The following is a 24,856-nucleotide window of genomic DNA, read 5'->3' as shown; positions in this document are numbered from 1 at the left end:
TCCATGATAGGGAAGAAAAAATACCCAACCACATAATAAAAGCCATACCTTCGGTGTTGGAAGGCCCACCTTCAAACATACGATCATAACAGATGGGTGAGGGCGTGAAAATTTGGAAAACCACGAATCCTACTGCAACAACTGATTAAGTCTCTTCTATTTGTTAAATGAACTGAACAAATTATTTACTGTATTCTACTGTGAATATCGAAACTAATACACTACAGCCTTCACAAATAAAATACTGCGAAAGAAAAATAATGCTGGAAGAATAGATGCACACACACTAATACACGGTTATTTTTGGACCAAGGTCCTAGGAAAAATGCAACTTGGGAAAACTGGTGCAACAACTGAGGGTTTTATTATTATGCAGTAGTAAATCTGAGTACAAAACTATGGATGCTCAAATCTAGCAGTCCATATAGAGAAATGACTGACAATAAGTCTAGTGAGAAAAATCTCACTCCCACTGGCGATCCGACACTGACCTTGGCTGAAGATGAGTTGCTCTTTGCTGCCTCTGTGTAGTCCCTACGTCAGCCTACGTAGTACTGCGTCTCACAACTCGGAACTACTGCTCTCTTGCTATTTGATCAGCTGCTATCTAGAAGATGGACCCTTTTGGCCTCTGGACTCTCTCTCGAGCTTCTGGCACTGAATCACTGCTTCTCCCCAGCGAAATATGAAATCCCCTTTGAAGCACTGCACTACCTCTGCGTGGCTTTGTGTTGCCTCTCTGTGGCACTCACAACCTCTCTGCAATTCACTCACCAGAATAGGAAAATCTTCGTTCGGCCTTACTATCCCTGCCCCTCTCTTACTGCTTCGAGCTCACTAACTCTCCCTTCGGCAATTCAACGCTGGTACTCAGGAGTTCGATCTGCGAGTGAATTCGAACTGCTAATGTCTAATGTTTGTTCTCCAAGCCCCATTGAATTTCTTCTTATAATCGCTCGTTGAGACATCAATGGCCAAGATTAAAACATAATCGATGGCTAAGATTAGCTAGAACTCGATCCATGTCTTCTTCTAGAAGATTCTCACCATGACTTAATTAATACCCTTTAATTAATCAGATTTCCTAAGTTTAGACTTAGGAAACATTAAAAAAACTAATTATTTTAATTAAGTCGTCTCTAGGTGGAATTTCCAGAAACGATTTATGGGTTTTGGAGAATACATGTATTCTAGCCTCTCTACCAAATTTTGTGGCTAGGACACATCCGATGCTACAAAAACTAACAGAGGGTATATAATGGCTGGCTCAGATGGTGGGTAATAGAACCTTCTATAGATATTAGGTCTTCTTGTGGCTCAGATTAGGGCTTCCTTTTTCTTCAAGATTAGGGCCTGCTCTTTCACTTAAAGCTTTGATGTCATGTTGATTTTTCAGGGTGTCTTCTATATAGATAATTACTTCCAATGATTTAGCCCTTTTTCACTTTCTTATTCATAAATCCATCATTAAGCAATTACACAGAAGACATCAACAATATTACATTTATTATAGTAGGATCATGAAGAGATAGCCAAATAAAGAACACAAAAATTTACCCTAGGAAAACCCACATGGGGCAACCTTATTCTTAGAGAAATATTCAGTTCAATAAGAGATACATCAAAGTCAAGCTCATGATCAAACTAACCAGCAAGATGTCACCTCAAGACAACCACAGGATGCCAAATCAAGCTGTCATAGAAGTGTCAGTTTGGTCAAGGACTATATTAGGAGCCAAAAATTCAGTTTGATTTGGACTTGATCATAGACTCCACTCCATAAAGAACTCAGACTTAGATCACAAAGAGCTCAGACTACTTCCACAGAGAACTCAGATGGAATTCGCTCTTCAAGCATCTCGGACAAGCTTTGTTCCATAGAAAAGTCGGGCAGACTTCCTTCTTTAAGAATCTTAGACTAGATCCCTTATCTTCCTTCTCTAGAGAATAGAGGTATGCTTGTTCTTCTTGCCGTTCAAATTGCCCTTTTGTTGGAAGTCGAATGACGTATTTATACACATTTGGAGGGTCCGATTAGGTGCCTCTTGGGGTAGATGCGACTTGATCAAATAGGTGGGTTGACTTAGCATCTTATGGTGTCAAAAATTCAAATTTGAAAGTTCATTTTCCCTCCTTTGAAAATGCCATGAAGAACATGCCTTATAAATATTCTTTTGAAAAATAAATAATTTTCTTTTATGACAAGCATGAAGAACATGCTAAAAAATAAATTTTCTTTCATCACAAATAGAATTTGTATTTTATCATTACAAGTACAAATTGTACATTATGAACACCGATCATAGCTACAAAGATTCAACAGTAATCACCATGTGGAGTTGATTTGGGTAATTGTTATTGCTAATGGAACCTAGTCAAAGGAGAAAATTGACTAATTTTAAAAGAAACTTTATTCTTATACATGTGGTAAAGCCACTTTAACTTTTTTAATTATTTTGTTTGATTTTCTAGAAGTTTGATTAAGCCAATTCTTGGGATACTATCTTTCATAAAAATAATAATATTCTGTTGTAAAGTAGTTAAAGCCTCCTTCTATAAAGAGAGGCGCTTTCGTCATTTTGTAATCATGGTTGGAGCGTGGGAGTATTACTGATCTGAAAATCACCCTATGAGTGACCTCAGTGAAGATTTATTAAACAAAAGGTATTACAGACTCATGTGCTGGTGTGTGTTCTGTGTTATTGAAACAACGAATCGATCAGATTGCCAATACACAGAAAATAAATGGAAAGACAATAGAGAAATACAGTAAGCAACACAAAGACACAAACAATTTTTAATAAGGAGTTCACCCTATTCTCCAGGGCTACGTCTCCGGTCCAACTTCAGTGGTGGCCTTGTTTTATTATGTCTTTGAGCAGAGAAATTACAATACAAGGACTCAATATGAGTTCTCCTGAAGCAGATTTTTGCTTGGCAGGGTGGTTCTTGGATTCCCCAAGCCACTTGGAGTACACAGACTCTTGTTCTTCCTACTAGCTCTGTGACCCTCGGTCTACAGTGGAAAGAGCCAACTGTGATGCTCAATTCGGACAGATTCCTCTATGGGAAGGCTTGATTCTTCAAGCTCTTTGGTGCTCGATGCTGCCTGTGGTCAGCTCGGCCCTCTGTCTCCTCTGCTTGGCTTTACTACTCTCTGTGCTCAGTCCTCCTCTCAGGGTTCACTGTTCACTGTCTCTCTTGGTCGCTTGGACTCTTCGATCTGAATCTCTCTTCTGATCTCCCGTTCACTGTCTCTGTTCATGGCTTTAGCCATTCAACCTCCACGCCTGTTCGTTTCCTCTCCCGCCTGCGTTGATTCGCCTGTCGCCTGTGTGCTTGGAATTCCCTGTTCGGTGTCAGCATGGACACTTGAGGAGTAGCCACATGTCCTCATCGGAACTGCGCCAGCCTGCTCCTTGATTCATTGCTTTCTCCACCGTGCCGGTCAAAGGACTCCAAATCTCCTCAGAATTCGGTTTAATTCCTTGTTGATTCCGCTTCTATCTATCGGATGCAATCTCAGCCGTCTGATCTGGGCACCTCCAGATCCAACGTCATTCGCACGTCGAGCGCGGTTGACTTGCTCGACCGATAACACACGATCACGGCAGTTTTTCTCTCAACTCCGCTGCCACGCATCGATCGCTGAGTGTGATCGCTCCGCTTTTTCCAAAACCTCTTACCGTTCAGGGGCACCCCGGGTAATACCGCCCGTTTCTAGGTTGTGGGTCCCACCTTCGTACGATGGCGCTTTTTTGCTTTTCCGCACACGGTCCTTTGGCTCCCAACGTGACCGAGTGCTTAAGCCCTACCATTTCAACGCTGTTTGCCCAGCACATCGAAAATCAGCTCCTTTTCCCGATCCGGGGCTCCCAGGGGCTATTTTGACCTCCTGCGCAGTCTCCATGGGCCTCGGTCAGCGCGCTTTGACCGAGGTCCTCGTCGTTCCACGCCGGCTGCCATGGCCACTGGTTCAGGGTGTTTTCGATTGTTGTTTTGGATTTCATTCGAGATTTGTTCGACCTGTTTTAGTCACGGTTCTATGACAGTCGTTTATGGATACGATTCGGATCACGACCTCCCAAATGAAAAGCTTTTGGACCACCAAAAGTTGGTTTTTCTTCAAGCATCGACTAAGTGAGGAAACTGCTGTCTCACTTGTCCAATCTCAATCCACTTCGCACTGCTCGACTTCGAACCTTTAAGCCCAATTCTGAGGTATTCCACCTGTCTGCTGCGCGTCGTGCTTACCTTCCTGTCCAACACTGTATCTTCCTGCAACTTATTAAGATATTCAGGTAGTAGGTCATCAACAGAAGGCAATTGACTCTGCTCTTCAAGGTCCTCAATCATTGAAGGTTCAAACAATCTCAAGCAATCTGCGTTCACGACTGAGTAGATGTGCATGTAAGCTGGTGGATCAAGGTGAAAAGCATTCTCACCAATCTTCTCAAGTATCCTGAAGGGTCCATACCTAATAGGTTTTAGCTTCTTACCTTCACCTTGCATCCTGTCCTTGCTGATATATAGCCAAACTTGGTCTCCAACTTGAAAACTATGTTCCATCCGATTCTTATCATGCCTAGCCTTGTACTTGGCCTGGGTCTTTTCCAATTGTTCCTGTACTGCCTAGTGGATCTCCTGGATCTGTTCATTGAACCTAGTTGCTTTGTCCACATCACTGTGTCCATCAACCATGGTATCTTTACAAAATCCAAGGGAGACCTTGGTATGAAACCAAAGCAGGTCTCAAAAGAAGATCTCTGGGTAGAAGAGTGTTTGGCTCTGTTGTAAGCATGCTGCACATAACACAACTGTTCATCCCAAAGCTTAGGGTGCTTGCTGCAATATCCTCTCAGTAACTGGATCACTGTCCTATTAACTACTTCTGTCTGGCCATCTGTTTGTGGATGAAAAGCTGTGCTTTTCTTTAATTTGGTGTCCGTTAGTTCCCACAGAGTGGACCAAAACTTTCCCACAAATTGGGTGTCTCGATCAGATATAATGGAATTGGGTAATCCAAAATGAACCCATACATGTTCAAAGAATAATTTTGCAGTTTGTTCAGCTGTAATCTATTTACTACAGGGTATCAAAATACACATTTTGCTGAACCTATCCACAACAACATATAGATAATCATGACCTTTCCTAGATTTAGGCAGCCCTCCAACAAAATCCATGGTAATTCTTTCCCAAGGGTGAGAAGGAACTGGCAATGGAGTGTATAAGCCTATTTTTCTGTTACTGGGCTTGCTTTTAGCACACATAGCACACCCCTTTACATATCTAGAAACTGTCTCACTCATTCTTGGCCAATAACAGAATCTTTGCAGCTGTGCAACTGTTTTACTTACCCCAAAGTGACCTGATATCAGAGAAGTGTGTGCTTCCCTAATTATCTTTGCTCTCTCAGTTTGTGGAATGCAGAGTTTCCCACAATGATATAAGAGTCGGTCCTTCACATGATAGTCCAATTCTTCTACTCTTTTGCCTTGACTCAAAGTTGCATATACATCTTTAAAGTCCATATCCTGAGCATACTGTTCTATGTAGCTTTCATGTAGCACATAATTATGCTTAAGTATGGTAGATGCATTTATAATGGGTCTAGATAACATGTCTGCAACCTTGTTATATATGCCCTTTTTATATCTGATGACTAAATGAAACTGTTGTAGAAAACCCATCCATCTGTAATGCCTTGATTGTTGCAACTTAGTTTTGGAGTGTAGATATTGAAGTGGCTGATGATCAGTATGTATTACTGTTTCTTTTCCCATTAAATAATGTTTCCACTTTTTCACACTTTGAACTAATGCATACAATTCTTTATCATATGTAGGATAGTTAACTACTGCAGGATTAAAAGTCTCAGAATGATAACATATGGGTTTACCGTGCTGTGTCAACACTGCTCCCATGGCATAGTCACTGGCATTAGTTTGGATCTCAAATGGTCTTTGTAGATCTGGCAGTGCTAGTACAGGTGCTATACTAATTTTTTCTTTCAAGGTGTCGAAGGCTTTCTGCTGTTTGCCTCCCCACTGAAACACCTTGTTCAATCCTGTCAAAGCATGTAAGGGAGCTGCAATTGAGGAAAAATTTGAAATGAACTTCCTCCAATACTGTGCTGCTCCTAAGAAGCTTCTCACTTCTGTAGCAGACTTGGGTTTAGGCCAGTTTACAATGACTGCCACTTTAGAGGGATCTATTTTCAATTCACCTCCCCCTACTATATGACCCAAATAATTTAGAGAGGTTTTGCCAAATTCACATTTGGAGAGTTTAACATAAAGTTTTTCTCTTTTCAAAACATCTAATGTCTGCTTAACATGCTTTAAATGTTCTTCCCACGTTTTACTAAAAATCAGAATGTCATCCAGATACACAATAACAAAATCATCAAGAAAAGGTCTGAGTACATCATTCATTAATCTCATGAAAGTAGCAGGGGCATTGGTCAAGCCAAAAGGCATAACTAGCCATTCATACAATCCCTGCTTTGTTTTGAAAGCAGTCTTCCATGCATCTTGCTCTGCAACTCTGACCTGATGGTATCCACTGTGCAAATCCAGCTTGGTGAAATAGACAGCTTCCTTCAATTGATCTAAAAGATCATTTATGCGAGGAAGGGGATAACGATTTTTGATCGTTATTTTATTCAGTGCTCAGTAATCAATGCACATTCTCCACGAGCCATCTTTCTTTCTCACCAAAATGATTGGTGACCCACATGGTGATGTGCTAGGCCTGATGAACCCTTTCTCGAGCAACTCCTGCACCTGCTTCTTGATTTCAGCATTCTCTAAAGCAGATAACCTGTACATCCCAATGTTAGGCAAAGGAACATCCTGCTGCAAAATAATATCATGTTCTATTCCCTTTTTGGGTGGCAGATCTTGAGGTTCTTGAAACAAGACATCATACTCTAAAACAATCTTTTTTATATCAGCTTGCTGATAAGAATTACAACCCTCAAATACATTGGTTTTATCAGTTTTCTTTTCCTTTACAACCATTAGTAAGAAATGTTTGCATGAATTTATCATTCTTTTCATCTGTCCTGAGTTTATGAGAGTATAATTATTCTTGAGCTTATGAGCTCTTACTAAGTATTCGATTCCATCCTTAACAAGTAGATACTTGTTCTCAGCTCTATAGAAAATAACCTTTCTATCATACAAGTAAGGACTTCCTAAAACAATTCCACATATATCCAAAGGAATTATATCTAACTCAACCTCATCTACAAATGCTGACCCAAAAGAAAACTTGAGTTTGCACTGTCTAGTCACTTGTAGTTGTGCTTTATCATTCAACCATCCTAATGGGTATGGTTTCTTATGAAGTGTAGTTGCTAATCCCAATTTCTTTATAATTGCTACAAAAATCAGATTTACTTGTGAGCCACTCTCAAACAAAGTATCAATCTTTTGATATTTGGAAACAACTCGAATATGGAAAAGCTCACGCCTTTTACTCTCATGTTCTTCATCAATAACTGATTGAACATAATTACTAGTAGATGTTTCAGAATTCTTACATTTTATACCTGTGGTTGCGGTGATTGTTTCATCTCCCGAGTCTGACCCCAAATCTTTCTGAATAGTTGCAACAACTTTCTTCTTCTTGCCCTCGGACTTCTTAGGTCTCAGCTCTAGATGCAGAATCCAACAGTGCTCATCATCATGCCCCTCCTTTTTACAATGGGTGCATGAGGCTTTGCCTTTCTGTGCAGTGTTAGCCTTCCTTGCTTTCCACTTCTGCTTTCTTTTCTCCTTGCTCTTGCTTACAGTGGGTTGGGATGGTCCCCCAACTTCTGGATTTCCATTCTTTCCTCTTGCTTCTAGATGAGTAGCTTGTACAGATACCTCATCTATACTAGTGGGATTAAACATGAGGATAGTGTGCCTCATGTAGCTGTGTAGACCCCCAATGTACTTCAAAAGAGTTTCTGGTGAGTCTAATGAAATACCTAACATCAATGCTCTCTTTCGGAACTCTTGAGTATACCCTTGTACACTTTGCCCTTTCAACTGCCGAAGAGTTTGCCAACTCATCATGGCTTGTTGCATGTAGGCCAATGGATAGAACTGCTTTCTGATGGCAGAAACAAAGTCACTCCAGACAGAGATAGTCTTACCATGCTTCTTCATATTAGCTTGGGTTCTGCCTTCCCACCAAACCAAGGCAGTGCCTCCTAGGCGTAGGCTTGCCAGCTGAATCTTACTCCTGTCTGAGTCTATATTTTGTACTCTGCAATACACATCAATTTGTCTTATCCAGTTGTCCAACTTTTTAGCATTTAACTCTCCATCATATATAGGCAAATCAAATTTAACATCTAACTTAATCAAAGATGCTTTCTTATTATGCACAGGGCTACTAGGAGGTGTAGGGAAGCTTTCTTCTTTCCCCTTTCCTTTGGAGTGGTCATGGGAATGAGATTCATCTTCTTCTTTATCTTGCTTAGCGCCTGATGAATTTTCACCCTTATGCTTTCTAAAGTCCCTATACATTTCTTCCACCATGGACTTTATAGCTAGGAAACTTTCTAGGAATTGAGAGTCTGGCCCTACAGAACCTTCTTCTGACATTGTCTTTCGAGAATAGACTCTTCCAATTTTAGGATTAGTTTCCACCAATTCTCCTTCTCCTAATTTGAGCTTTGATCTAGTGATCATTCACAGCTAAACCAACACAAGCTTGTCTAACCTTACAACCTAGAGCTCTGATACCACTTGATCTGATAATCACCCTATGAGTGACCTCAGTGAAGATTTATTAAACAAAAGGTATTACAGACTCATGTGCTGGTGTGTGTTCTGTGTTATTGAAACAACGGATCGATCAGATTGCCAATACACAAAATAAATGGAAAGACAGCAAAGAAATACAGTAAGCAACACAAAGACACAAACAATTTTTAATAAGGAGTTCACCCTATTCTCCAGGGCTACGTCTCTGATCCAGCTTCAGTGGTGGCCTTGTTTTATTATGTCTTTGAGTAGAGAAATTACAATACAGGGACTCAATATGAGTTCTCCTGAAGCAGATTTTTGCTTGGCAAGGTGGTTCTTGGATTCCCCAAGCCACTTGGAGTACACAGATTCTTGTTCTTCCTACCAGCTCTGTGACCCTCGGTCTACAGTGGAAAGAGCCAACTGTGATGCTCAATACGAACAGATTCCTCTATGGGAAGGCTTGATTCTTCAAGCTCTTTGGTGCTTGATGCTGCCTGTGGTCAGATTGACCCTCTGTCTCCTCTGCTTGGCTTTATTGCTATCTGTGCTCAGTCCTCCTCTCCGGGTTCATTGTTCGCTGTCTCTCTTGGTCACTTGGACTTTTCGATCTGAATCTCTCTTCTGATCTCCCATTCACTGTCTCTGTTCGTGGCTTTAGCCATTCGACCTCCAAGCCTGTTTGTTTCCTCTCCCGCCCGCGTCGATGCGCCTGTCGCCTGTGTGCTTGGAATTCCCTGTTCGGCGTCAGCATGAACGCTCGAGGAGTAGCCACGTGTCCTCATTGGAACTGTGCCAACCCGCTTGTCGATTCGTTGCTTTCTCCACCGTGGCGGTCAACGGACTCCAAATCTCTTCAGAATTCGGTTTAATCCCTTGTCGATTCTGCTTCTGTCTATCGGACGCAATCTCAGCCATCCGATCTGGGCTCCTCCAGATCCAACGTCATTCGCATGTCGAGCGCGGTTGACTTGCTCAACCGATAACGCGCGATCACGGCGGTTTTTCTCTCACCTCCGTTGCCACTTGTCGATCGCTGAGTGTGATTGCTCTGCTTTTTCCAAAACCTCTTACCGTTCAATGTCACCCCGGGTAATACCGTCGGTTTCCAGGTTATGGGTCCCACCTTCGTACGATGGCACTTTTTCGCTTTTCTGCCCACGGTCCTATGGCTCCCAACGTGACCGACTGCTTAAGCCCTACCATTTCAACCTTGTTAGCCCAGCGCATCGAAAATCAGCTCCTTTTCCCGATCCGGGGCTCCCAGGGGCTATTTTGACCTCTTGTGCAGTCTCCATGGGCCTCGGTCAGCGCACTTTGATCGAGGTCCTCGTCGTTCCACGCCGGCTGCCATGGCCACTGGTTCAGGGTGTTTTCAATTGCTGTTTTGGATTTCATTCGAGATTTATTCAACCTGTTTTAGTTGCGGTTCTATGACAGTCGTTTATGGATCCGATTCGGATCAATTACTCCTCCCAGGGAATAATAAAAATATTCTTGGTTCATGGGTGTTGTTTCGGGTTGATTTTTCTATGCTTATTCTTAGTTCATCCTATAATTTGTGATTTAATTAGGCTAACTTTGTAGGTATAAATTGGTGATCACAAAATTGCTTTATTGATCCATTGAGTGACAATCACCAAGAAAGGGAGGTCTGGGCTTCTAGGGTCTTCATTTCACCCTTAGCTCTCACTAAGAATACACATTTTCAAGTGTTGGGGAATCCCTTTTAGAGGGGATCCTCAACCTAACTTGTGGGATATTGGCAACAGGTTTTAGTATAGTGGTTAGGGCATCTCAAATGACTAGGTCTTCCAGGTGAAGTTGAATTCCTTGTAGGTTAAGCTAGACTAGCTTGAGTGGGATAGTTTCACTCCCAACTCCTCACCGATGTAGTCCTAAAGGAGGAACTAACAAAGAGGGGGTTGCGATCGTGACCCCACCTATTGCCTTTGAATATTGGCATTGGTCTTCGTATCCCTCCATCGCCCTTATTCCCTTAAAAAAAACATTTCAATCCCTAGGGTTATTTGCTAAGTCACATGACATGGGGACACAAGACATGGAGGACATGAAATATGAGTATCCAACATGTGACGCAGTAACCCCCTGAAAAATGACATGGAAAACAAGTTATATATTGTATATTAAAAAATATAACAAATTAGTGAATTACACATAAAATATGAAATATATATATATATATAACATTTTTATGAGGATGATACAAATTCAATCATACAACTAATGCATATGACCAAAATAGCATTGAGTGCAATTCATCTCTAAAACAAAAATACATCATGCTACAACAAAAAATAGCATAGAGTCCAAAAAAGTCATGCTACAACAAAAAATAGCATAGAGTCCAAAAAAGTCATACTGCAACAAATAAATAGTACTACATATTATCAAAATCATTGCCTATATTGGGATCTTCATCATCAATATCATCCTCTAAGGATTAAAATAAGATAGAAAAAGCTTAACATGTCAAATCGAGATTCTATTTGAATGACGGGTACATTTTTACTAGGTTCATGACAGAGAAGTTCAACAATTAATGCCACCAACATTGAGGTACATAGAGGGCTTCTTCATGTTAATTAAATGTGAGTTGTGTACCCTCATACATGACAAAAGCCAATGGAAATGTTGCAATCCACCAATCTTGAAATCCTGAAAGCTGTTTAGTCTACTGGATTTTGAGGGGGATCTAAAATTCTATTTTCTCCATATGAAATCTAATGAGGTTGGAACCACTCTCAAACATCCTTAGTCAATTAATGGTAATGTTAAAAATTTAAGTAAAAAGATGTAAAGGAAAGACAAATGAGAATGTTAACATTACCATTAATTGCATAGCATTAGTAGGGCCTGAGAAATCCACTTTCCAACTCTTGGAATCCCTTCTCATCTTGCTTAATTGCCCTTAGCTGCACCCCAAAAGCTTTGCGAGCTCCAAACATGAGTGAATTGCATGACAATGAGACAATAATTTGATTTTAAGAAGGTTTTTTCATTGGACACATGTCCAAATTTTGGGACACCAGAAGGGTCTGTGTCCGACAACAGTGAAGTTCATGTCCTACGAACATGACATGAGTCAAACTCGTGTTGGACTCGTGTCACCCATGTGTCGTGTCTAACATGTGAAATACGTGACACAAAGTAGAGGGAGGACGTGTCATGTTACTTAGGTTATTTGTGATATCACCTTGCTTCATATTGTCTAAACACTAGTGATTTGTAGGGTGTCCCTCTCAAAACCAGAGGAGAGCTAGCCTAAAGAGGCAAGTTAGTTTGCTGAGGTGACAGTGGGTGACCTATTCAAGTTCCATTCAGATGTGCAGTATGGATTGGAGCTTTTACTATTTAATGCACAACTTGCAAAGATAACAGGGTCCCTTCTGCTTTGGTATATGATCACAAAAGATGCCAATTTACATCATCATACTAAGTAGCTTCTTTCTGGACTAAATTTTTGTGCAGGTTAGTGATGTTATGACTGTCATCTTAGGTCAGCCTAATTCTGTGCAGCTAATAATTTGTCACACATGTCGGCTTCTGTCAGTCCTTTGCTTTGACTGCATTGCTTTGCTGTGCCCTAAGTGATATGACTATTTGTTTCTTTGAGGCCCTTACAGTCACAGCTGTGAGTGGTCTATCTCCTCTACCTGTATCCTTATCAGAGTTTCCTCAAATCATGTATGTGTAACAAGTAGCTACAACTTGACTTCAATGCCAAAACATGGTCACTGAACAGTGGACTTCAACAAGACTTGCATGCTTCAGATTGTGAAGTGTGGTTTTGGCCCATAACGTGTCTTGACTTATATTTCAAGGTTGGCCCTAGATTTGATTTTTAAAATCAAATATTCAAATGCACTCAAGTCAGCTTGCCTCTTTTCTTCGCCTGTCCAACTATGAATTTGCAGTGTTTACAACCTTTAGCAGTCTTCAAACCAGTGTTGCGAACATCGCAATCGGGATTAAATCAGCGAGGGTCTGAAATTGGGAAAAATCGAAAAAATCGGGAAATACAAAAAATTCATTTTTTTTCAAATTTTCTAATATCTAAAGCACCCGCAACATAAATAAATGCATTGACACATAAATATGAAAATGTAACTAAGATATAAGATGTGTAATATCATGTCTAGTGCTACATCACATATAACAATGAATCATGTCTTGAATAGTACTAAGTCCTCATTCTTGACTCAACTTCAAAATATCAACAAAAGATATAATAAGGTATCTCATATCATGAGTCGTAATATCGTATACAATGAAATGAACCAAATAAATAATACTATTGATTTCCTCTGCCTCTCTTGTCAGAAAATGTAACAACTTTCCCTCTAGATGAAGAAGGCGCTGGGGTTGGCACTGGTAGTGGACTCTACTGTGCTCTAGAAGCTGAAGAACTAGGAGCTATAGGAGGTAGACCACACCCTCTACTGGTGACCATGGTAAGTGGTGTCACCTCCTCCTTCTGTTGCTCCTCCTCGTAGCTGCTACCCCCTCCACTACCTCCTCTAACCAATCAGGGGCCGACTCCATGATATGCCTCTCGGCCTCAACTCTCCATGAAACAATGGTGTCAATCCCATCCAATGAGATGGTCTCCACATTAGGTGTCTTCTCATGTGTTGAAAAGTGTAAATAGGTTCAGTCTTCATAATGACATGTAATTATGATTTTACGTAATGAGATATAAAGAAGAAAAATAAAATTATTGTATTGCTTGCTTCATGGGTTTCATGAGCAAGAGATTTTATTTTTGAGTCAATACTCCCATTGAGAGTCTTTAGGAATTATTTGTCATCTAGTGTTAAATTGGCAACTAGGGCCAAAATCCATGTGGGTTAGCTTATTTATGACAGCTGATATTTTTATTGGATCCCTCTCGTCGAGAGGTGTAGGATTGATCCAAAGATCATCCGATTCCGATAAGTATTTATGGAGATATGAATTTATTTAGATTATGGAATTATTATCAAGCCGACCAGCTCTTATGTAGGCTCTAGAAGCCCAAATGTCATGTCTATTCAAACCTATACGTTTTTAGTATAAATAGAAGGAGACTTTAAGTCATTCTACACATTCACTCTCTTGAGATCTCTCTTCATCCTGTTTTGGGTTTGATGAAGAAAAGATCCAAAAGATGATGCCCTAATTAATCACAGCCCTAAAACTACAGCCAAGTGATGGATGTTATACACTGTTCTTTGAGGAGGTTATACGCTGGTCATATAACACATAGAGAGCACCCATACGTTGAAGCCCCTACACGCAGTCAAGGGATAAGCGTTGTCAGTGGAACACCGTCATATAAAATATGAAAGATAGTCTGGACGCAGTCACATTATGGGACGCAGATATATATATCTGCTTCAATATATGGAATACAGATATATATATACAACGCAGTCATATAGCCCGTCATATTCATTACGTATGGAAACAATTAAGTGATACCTTAACACGCAGACATACGCAACAAACATTTGATAAATACGTTGTCTTGAAAAATATCATATGCAGGGCAGAAACAATGAAGCCATGTGAGATCTGGCAGCGTAGATCTGGAAACTATACGCAATGTATATATATGATGTCCACGCAGAGATATACACCGCAGGTCTCATAACGGTATATTGAAATGCTGGACAGTCATGATATGCTGAGCAGAGGGTGACCATATCCACGCAGGCATATAAGGATTCCACGCTGCAGATGAGGATGATCCACGCAAGTATATCCACGCAGGCTTAGCAGGCACGCAGGACCTAATCTCGCAGTTAGTGAAGACTCCATCAACGAAACTCCTACAACGTTGTAAATGGAGACATCTAAGCACAGCTATGAGATCTGTTCTCGCTATCAAAAGGAGATACAGAACTTCGCATTCCTCTCTGAAATATGGGCACATGTATACGCTATAAGGAGAGGAACAGAACTCGGGTTTTATCTCTGTAACCTCCTTGGTGATATTCACCTCCATGAATGGGATCAGTGAAACCCTACAGCAGTACTAACCCTACAACAGTACTAACTCACCATACAACAAAGAAGATCTATGAATCCCCACAGCCATACTAAAGGAGTATATTACAATGAGAAGACCAGATCTGTCATTCTCATCATACTTGTTGATTTGGGGTAGCAATGTGATGCTGTATAATGAGAGCAGCATAACAGTCATTGAGTACACATCAGATAGGTGCAGATCCATGATATTGAGAACAACTCAGTGATATTTGGATGCAACACTACATAATGAATGGGCAACATGATAGAATCATGAAACAACACAACACATGGGCAGCATGATGTATGAGGTCATGGACAACATGATGTGTGGGTAGCACAGTGATCATGAGCAGCATGATCATACAACATGATGGTGCTACACGGTCAGGTGCAACAAATGGACGAGATGCAGAACGATGATAGGTGAAGGAGTCACCTTGGAGAATCAGTTGAAGCAGAATGTTTTCAACTGATCTCATCGTTATATGAAATGATCTATGCTAGATCTAGATAAGTCAAAGTGTTGACTTCTGTTGTAAATGTACTATCTCTCTCTCTCTCTTTCTCTGCTGAACTTTGAAGAACATAAAAGAAGAATTGATCAAGGGTTTCCCTACACATTGTGGGGTTTGTCCCTGGCTAGCGCCACATCTTGTGTTCTCTTGTCTTGGCATGTCTTCTACGATTTATATTATGTTCTATCTGCAATTTATCTTAATACTGATGTGATTGCTAACTGTGAAAATTTGAATAAATTTCTCTAGCATAGAACATACCTAAAATTAACATCTAGTCATAAAATGATAGAGACATTGTCATGTAATGAAGTCATGTGACACTTTGTAAAAGGTCAAAATTATCTATGAAAAGTATCCTCCAAGACCTTGTCACTTATCCTCTTCAAGTCAGCCTACAATGAAGAAAGAACTTGCTAGAAGAAGTCGTCCTCCCTACTTGAGATCATGTTAGTCTAAGGGACATGAGAAGATGTGTATAAGTAGCCACACTCGGCCTCACTTAGATGCAAGCAACTCGACAAGCAATTCGGCAAAGAGAAGTGCGTAGAAGAGGACTAGAAAGCAAAAGTGCGAAGAAGGGATAGGAAGGATTCTTCTAGGTATAACGAAGGAAGGATTTTTTTGGGTATAGCGAAGGAAGGTTTCTTCTGGGATCAATGAAGGAAGGATTCTTCTGAGGTTTGTCTTGGGTTATATATTCTCTCCATTGTGCAAAGGAAGAAGGAACGAAGACATCACAAGAAGATAGAAGGAAGAACCTATTGGAAGCCGAAGAGAAGCAATATAGGTCTTGATTAAGGAAACTAGGGTTTTTGATCTAGGGTAAACCTAAGAGATCGAGATTCTCTGGGAGACCGAGATTCTCTGGGTGATCGAGATAAAGATCAAGATAGAGACACAGAGAGAGATCAAGATAGAGATCGAGATTCTCTAGAGGAGTCTAGTGAGAGCCTAGAGATCGAGATTCTTTAGGGGAAGCCGAGAAGAAGCAGTGTGAGGAATAGAGATCGAGTTTCTCTAGAAAGTCGAGGACAGTAGTTCGAGATCAAGAAGGAAGTCGAGACAGGGATGAGGCAAACCATCAAGGGTAGTGACAAGGTTCTTGGGAGGATACTAGAGTCAAGGGTCTTTCTCATGGTCTTGGTATTTGTCAATTGCAGATCTATAAGAAGAATTTCTGATCGGGTTTTCCTCTCAAGCGGTGAGAGGTTTTGGCCCTGGCTAACAAGCCTACATACTGTGTCACTTGTCTTGTATTGTGCATATTGGTAATTGTCTTGATGAAAGGAACACAATAATAATATAACGAAGAGAAGACTATAAGCTAAAAGGTAAAAGTATATCACAAGAAATTATCGTCTAGAGAAATCTTTTAACTCCTTATGCCCTAAATTTCTCAACATGATGTTCCCTCACCCATAATCGAAGATTGTAGTAGACGTAGACCATGTCATTAAGTTGTTGGGACTCCAACCTATACAAGGGTCATAATTAATAAATTATTATTAAAAAAATTTACTATTTAATGAATTCAAAAAATTAATTGGAATATTTTTAACTTGTTGCGCTTCTTGGTGTGTATTTTTTCAAATACAGTCCAATTGCACTCGTATCCGGTGGAGCTACATGTTTCACTGAGCACTCGAATGGCAAGCCTTTGGAGATTGGGTACTTTGCCACCATAGCTTCTCCACCATGCATCTAGAACAAATAAGATAAACATAAGAAAAAAAATTGAAATTTGAAGGTTTAAGAAAGGTATGAAGAGACAATGAAATTTGAAAATTGAAATATTAATAAACTAAAGCTTACCTGGCATTTTGGTTTTCCTATCATGGATAGCCATGTCAAAGCTAAATGTGCCACCTGCCATCCTGTATATCTCCATTTCTTTGAAGATTTCCGACGTTCTGCTGGAGATGGCACCATCTTTTGAACACAAGTGAAGAATCCATCCATGACCTCAGCATCAAATAAGAAACCATGAGTAAGAAAATGTGAGGTTCAGGTAGATCCCTATGGCATGAATGGGACGATGCAGTGTATTGTTCCATCGCTCATCAATCACTCCCCATATGAGTTGTTGTTTCTCATAACCCTCATCACGCTTATCCTCATAGTAGTTGTGAATGGATTCTTTGGCCCTATCCATGGCCTCATACAAGTAGCCCATTGCGGACTTGTCTCCATCAACTAATTGAAAAACCTTTACCAAAGGTTCAATAATGTTGCACACCTCTTGCACTCCCGCCCATAAAATTTCCTGGTATGAAAAAAGCCTTCATATGACCTTTCCCTCTGGTTTGCGGCTATATTACAAAGCATGCCAATGCTCTGAAAGAAACATTCTCTTCACATCCCACATAGAATTCAGGAGGGATTGAAGAGATACGAGGCTGGTGGCAAATCATGTAATGGTAGGGCGCACCAACTCCTTGTTGTTGGTGAATGTTCTCATCAAATGAAGCACATATGGATGATTATATATAAATTTTGTAGTTCTTTTTGATGATTCAACAATATCTTTGACAAAAGGAGGAAATTTTCCTATGTCCTCCAACATCAAATCAATGCAGTGTGTAGCACGAGGTGCCTGAAATAAGTTAGGATGCCTCTCCATAAGCATTTGCAACATTGTCTATTATGATTTGGATAACATGTTGTGGACCCACCTCCTGAATGAACACATCCAACAAATCACATAATAATCGTGCATCTTTGATATATGCGGATGCATCAACAAGTTTCATAAACAGTCCCCTTGGGACAATTAACCAAGAAGTTAATAAGGGTTCTACCCTTTTAATCGATGTGCCCATGACCCCTAAATTCCTCCAATCTCTTAGTGCATTCAACCTTTTCATTCTAAGGAATGCGCCCTCTAAAGTCATCATATGAAGGGGCTTTGTACCCCGGGCCAACAATAGCAATAGTATCAATCGCAAGCTGGAAAAATGGATTGTTCTTGGCAATGCTGAAAGGAATATCACTCCAAAGAAGACACTTGCCCAACAACTTGTCATCTTCTTCCTTCTCCTTTTTTTTAAGAGCTGACGTGATAGATGGTTGTGCACCAGGTGTGGTTCTAGGAACAAAAAATGATGAGGTAACTATGGGGTTGAGTGTAGATGCTGATGTTGAAGAAGAACCAGTACCACTCTCACGGTCACCTCCCAATCCTGCCACTCCACCCCCTGCCATTTGACTCTTCAGAGCTGCCTTGGTCACTTTGGTTGTCTCTATTTCTTCTAATGATTTGAGGGCTCTGCGGATGATTTTTGGATTTGTATTTGTGCAGGGCCCTACTTCATGTCCAGGAATTTGTGCAAGGTGGAATTTCAACTTGTATATCCCCCCTGTCATATGAAGCCCACATAACTTGCAACTGAAATTTGACCTGTCAAACCCTCCATCAGGTTCACCAAATTCCTACAGAGGGTCCATTTTCCTTGTCATGTTTGTAACTTGGTTGAATCTTGAGTTTTAATGTAAGATTGAAGTTTGAACCTAGGGCACAAGAAGAATTGCAAGTTAAACAAATGAAATTAAAATTTACATACAACAATTTTGAATTTTTGACAAAAACAAAACCCTCAACTCAATGCAACAATAATGGAAAAAAAACACATTCAAACCCAAGCAAAAATCATGGAAAAAAATGAGGGCACAAGAATAAATTAAACAAATAAAACTAACATTCAAGATTTTGCATTTTTGACCAAAAAAACCCTCTCCACTAAATGCAACAAAAATGACAAAAACACACTCAAATCCAAGTGAAAGTCATGAAAAATATATGGGTAATAGAAACCCAATGAAAAACAAGAAAAACCAAAAAAAATAGGGCCAAATTGGATGCCCATACCTGAAAACCACGCCCTGCTGAATAAACTTGGTCCAAAAAACTTGCTTGGGATGCTAAATTCCTTAACTTTTCTCCTCTCTTGCCCTTGTAGATGAGTTCTCCTCCTTAGATCTCACCTCTGCCATCTGTCTGCAAAATGAGTGAATAAAAACCAAAAATGACCTTCAAAATAGGTTTGATGCGTGGCCCGTCGATTATTTCCCTTCTGCTCACGACTTTTTCAAATTGAAAAAATCAATGATTTTATCGGGCGATTAAATCAAATCATCAAAAAAATCGAGATTTTTTGAAAAATCATGATTTTATCATGATGTTCACAACACTGCTTCAAACACATTCAAATCCTGAAAGCATCATCACCATCCTCGCACTCTTGCTGTTATGACTCAAGAGTTTGACAGCCCTACTGCTGTTCCACACACCTACACAGTGGGGTATGAGTACAACCCTATTGCTTGTACCAATTTCAATAATAAGCTTACTCCTGTGCAGCAAAAAAATTCTCTGCTGTATAGAAGACTCCCTCAACAAAAGTGGAGAAAAAGACCATAGCTGCATTTCCTGGATGAACATGCTATGGGAATTGTTTGTGCCAACCAGTGGATAACAAGCATTTTTGGACATGTTCTCAGATTATATTCTACGTGTTTTGGAGTTGTTCAAAGATCAGGAGCACTATTTGTTTTTATGCACACAGTGAATATTGGTATTTTATTCATTATTAAGTGTAGTATCTTAGTAACCAACAGGTCATGTGATTTATGATTTTCTAATACCTGCATTACACATTACAGCATCTATATATTTGCTTAAGAGGGATTATTAATTTGTTGGCCTGGTGCAATTCGTTTAATTATATCATTGAGCTTATTGCAATTGTTATTAGAAATTGAAATTTCCAACTTTTGTTGTTCTAGGACGATCCAATGCAATAAGTATTGCAGAAAGATTGGGCTTACCAACTCATATATTAGATAATGCTCAACAACTATATGGAAAAGATAGTGCAGAGATCAACAAGGTAAATTTGCTTTTCACTGTCAGTATGTACAAAATGGTGTTTTTATCTATCTAGACCACATTAAAGTTTAGAGAGTTGCACTGTGGTAGAGATTGGCAACATGTAATATATCTTGGAAAACATGCTGTTGGTTTATATTATGGCATGCAATTAGAGATTAGACCTTTAATTTTTTTCCTTCTGGAACATCATAAGCATTTTTAGAACCAAAAACTTGGTATAACAGTAATTCTTACTAAAGACTGCATTGACATCCTATGCCATGTTCATATCACCAAAATTTCTCATTTCTATAACCCAAACTAATCTCTTAGTTCATTAAATGAATTAGTCAAGAAGAAGACATATACAGACCTGAATTAAGGGAAAAGAATTGAAGCAAAACTTCAAATGGTAGTCAATTTAGATACTCTTCAACCAAATTCCCGGGCTTCTAAAAGAGTATGTAAATTGACTACCATTTGAAGTTTTGCTTCATTTATTTTCCCTTAATTCAGGTCTGTATATATCTTCTTGACTATTTCATTTGATGAACTAAAGGATTAGTTTGGGTTATAGAAATGAGAAATTTTGGTGATATGAACATGGCATAGGATGTCAATGCAGTCTTTAGTAAGAATTACTGTTACACCAAGTTTTTGGTTCTAATCAGTCATCGTACTTGCTGAAGGATCTTAGCATGCTGAGCTTAAGCTATAATCATGATTATAAAAAAAAAATACAGGAGCTTTATGTCGTATACTACGTAAAATCAATACTACATTTTTCACGGGTATTGATTAGAAAACAGCTTAATTTATGAAACAGTAGCAGGATAAGTTTAGTAACCTATTCTCATATGACATATATAACGTGGATTAAGTTTTGTAATGAATGTAATCTCAATTTGACAACTCTATGCCTTTAATTCTGGTATATATAGAAAGTAAAACCATTATTTACCTATGTAGGAGCAGAAATTTGCTTAAAATGCAACTTGGTGTCATAAAACTATTCAAGATGGGTAGATTAATCAGTGTTTGAGGATAATAGAGACCCATTTGTAGTGGATTATCTTTGTAATGCTGTGGGTACAAGAAATGACAAGGCACCAACTGTTGTATGATACTGTTTCGGTAGATCTTATTTTCATTTTCTTTCTTCCAAAAAAATACTGGAGAAGAACGTTGCATATCCATTAACCTTTGAAGATACTTGCTCAGTTTTAGTGTGTATGTCTGTGTATGTGTCTACTTGGGAAAATTTCTAACTAGAACTAGTCTGACTATTAAGTCATTGTTTCATTTTTCCATCTTATCTATTGTCATCATGTTATACTTTTATTGGTGTGATTATCATAGGGGCATGGCAATGCCATTTTGTCATTGTGGAAAGTGTTTTGACACCTGTCTGCAAACCAACATACCATACAAACACAGATATGATCTGAAATAAAGCAAAGAAAGATCAATGTAACAGAGAACACATGCCATTGTATTGAAAGAAAGGTACTGCAGTGAAAACCAAATTCTATTAATGCATCAATTTGCAATATACGTAGCAATGCAAAGTGGTTATAATGGTGGGTAGCTTCTCTCTATGAAGATATGTGAAGAAATCCCAAAACACGATGCTGAAACTATAATTTATAAAGATGCCGGAAAATGCTAAAAGGCAAGAAACCACAAAATGCAAGAACCCTAATGCTAGCAAGATTAGCTATGAGCAGGAATGTTAAGCTGGATGAAAAGAAGCAGTCTGAAAAAAGGGCAGCATTGTCGGGATCATAAAATTTTGCTTGATGCTCTATTTTTTATTTTTTTAGCTTGTAGGAAAAATGTTAGCAGATTCAATTGGGTCTTACGCCATGTTGAAAAGTGTAATTAGGTTCGGTCTTCATAATGACATGTAATTATGATTTTATGTAATGAGATGTAAATAAGAAAAATAAAATTATTTTTATTGACTTGCTTCATGTGTTTCATGAGCAAGGGATTTTTCTTTTGAGTCAAGACTACCATTGAGAGTCTTTAGGATTTATTTGTCATCTAGACATAAAATGTTAGAGTCATTATCATGTAATGAAGTCATGTTACACTTTGTAAAAGAGTCAATATTGTCTATGTAAAGTATCCTCGAAGAACTTGTCATCTATCGTCTTCAAGTCGGCCTACAACGATGAAGGAACTCTCTAGAACAAGTCGGCCTAATGGACATGAGAAGAAGTGTATATAGAGCCTACTTAGCCTCATTCGAAGGAGCACAATTCGATCAAGCAACTCGACTTGATTTCAGAGAAGCAGAAGTACGAAGAGAAGGTCAAGAGAAGTACAAAATAGAAGTGTGAAGAAGATAGATCAAAGATAAAGTTTATTTTGGGCAATACGAAGGAGTTTCTTTTGGGGAATGTGTAGTTAGGGTTTCTTCTGGACCAACGAAAGACTATCTTCTGGGGCAATGCGAAGAAGGGTATCTTCTAGGTAGTACAAAGAAGGGTTTCTTCTGGGGAAGCAAGGAAGGATTCTTCTGGGAAGGTCGAAGTAGAGATCTAGAGATCGAGATTCTCGAAGGGAAGTTAAGAAGAAGCAGTGAAAAGGATAGAGACCGAGTTTCTTTAGAAGGAGCCGAGGAGAGCAGTTCAAGATCAAGAACAAAGGCGAGGAAAGGAAGAGCCAGAGCATCAAGGTTAGTGACAAGGTTCTTGGGAGGATACTAGAGTCAAAGGTCTGTGTCATGGTCTTGGTACTTATCAATTGAAGATCTAGAAGAAGAATTTTGATCGGGTTTTCCTCTCAAGGTTTTGGCCCTGGTTGAGAAGCCTACATACTGTGTCACTTGTCTTTTATTGTGCATATTGGTAATTTTCTTCATGAAGAGAACACAATAATAACATAACGAAGAAAATATTATAAGCTAAGAAGTAAAAGCGTATCACAAGCAGTTATCAAGCAGAGAAATTGTTAACTTTGAATGCCCTAGATTTCTCAACATGGTATCAGAGGTTGGGTGCTGAAGACAAGAAGGGGCAGTCAAAGCAAGCTGACACACAAGAATCGATCTTCAAAGAAAGCATCAAATCAAGCTGAAGGCTATCAACAAGATCAAGATCGACATCAAAGAAACCCTAGATCGAAGAAGGCAGAAATAAAGACTGAAACGCTAGAAGCACTTTAGATATCATCACATCATCAAAGGAGTGAAAGCTCTTCAACTCAAGAAGGATCGTGAATCAAGCTCTCTCTCATCAATCATTCAAGAAGAGAGCCCTCTATCAACATCGAGATTAAGGAGGAAGCAAGCAACAATCGTACAAGTAAGTCTATTACTATATCTGATAATATCAAAATGTCTTTTTGCAAGGAAAGCAATAAATTAGTTGGGGCTGTAAATTTCCTTGCATGGAAGAAAATGATTGACCTAAATCTTATTGAGAATGAGGTCATGGATCACATTAAGGGATCATTAACCCAACCTCCAAAAGAAGATACTCAAGCTCATGCTAGATACATGAAGGGAGAAGTGAGAATCCAAAGGATTCTTATAGAATCTATAAAAGACTCTTTAATCCCATATGTATCAAAATTAGAGACTGCAAAAACTATATATGACAAACTGGTAGAGTTGTTTTCCGTAAGTACTGCAGGAGAAGTAATCTCTTTAAGGAAAGAACTCTACAAACTGAAGATATCCAAGGAAGATGGAATAGCCTCATACTTCATGAGGATATTAGAAATTCGAGATCAACTACAAGAACTAGGAGAAGTTATGTCTGATAGAGAAATGACCACAATGGTACTAAATGCACTACCGGAAGAAAGGGGTAACTTCACTTCAAGTCTATATGGGAAGAAAGAGACTACTCCATTTCAAGATCTATGGTCACTCTGTCAGATTGAAGAAACTAGACTGAAGGCAAAGATTGATGTTGGACCAAGTGAAAAGATTGATGTTGGACCAAGTGAAAAGAATCAAGCATATGCTGTAATGACAAGAAGAAAGGGAAAATTTGGAAAGTTCGGTCCTCCAAAGAAAAGGAAGAACATGGATAAGATAAGATGCTATGGGTGTCATGAACTTGGGCACTATAGAAGAGATTGTCCTAATCGTGGTAAGGACAATAGGAATAGGGAAGAAGCACACATTACTAAAGAAGTGAAATACCTTGAGTCAAAGAAGCCTAAGAATGAAGAAGTAAAATATCTCTACTATGACTGAGATGATCTTCTTCTCTAGAAGGTACTTTCCACTTGTAAATTATAGATAGGGTGCAGTTTAAATAAGATAGGATTCATTAGATTAGAAAATAGCATGATAGAAGCATTAGAAGTAAGAGCTCATGACATGGGAAGTGGAAAGTATGTCTGGTACAAATCCTGTTGATTACAAAGAATAAGAAGCTCTTAGTAAACCTCATTGATACTTATAAAAGGAAGCAAAAGTCATCATCAACTGGGACCATCATAGTCAATAAAGGAAACATTTGTCGGGTGAGGATATGAAACATCCTCGAGCTTCTCTGATGAAATTCTTATCAAAGGATTCATCGATTTAGAAATAAAAGCTAGGTTTTTGTCAGGAATTCCAACTCGTGGGATTCAAGGAAATGATGTGTTAAAATTGGCAACTAGGGCCAAACTCCATGTGGGTCATCTTATTTATGACAACTGATATTTTTATTGGATCCCTC

The 24,856-nt window shown here is 39.2% G+C and overlaps 1 protein-coding gene across 3 annotated transcripts in view; it reads left to right on the top strand.

The window, feature by feature from the left end:
- The window catches only part of LOC149218261 (uncharacterized), a 505,532-nt gene that overhangs the window by 325,209 nt on the left and 155,467 nt on the right, over positions 1-24,856 (top strand). For all 3 annotated transcript variants that reach the window (XM_089383872.1, XM_089383871.1, XM_089383870.1), the window contains one exon: positions 20,087-20,190. In XM_089383872.1, coding sequence (XP_089239998.1) covers positions 20,087-20,190 — 104 coding nt within the window. The remainder of the gene's footprint in view (positions 1-20,086; positions 20,191-24,856) is intronic.

This window comes from Pinus tabuliformis, chromosome Q, assembly GCF_031772625.1.
Source record: "Pinus tabuliformis cultivar Carrire ecotype Pingquan chromosome Q, CPIR1, whole genome shotgun sequence".
Classification (NCBI taxonomy): Eukaryota; Viridiplantae; Streptophyta; class Pinopsida; order Pinales; family Pinaceae; genus Pinus; species Pinus tabuliformis.
Note: the sequence above shows the minus strand (reverse complement) of the source record. Positions and strands in the feature narration are given on the sequence as shown.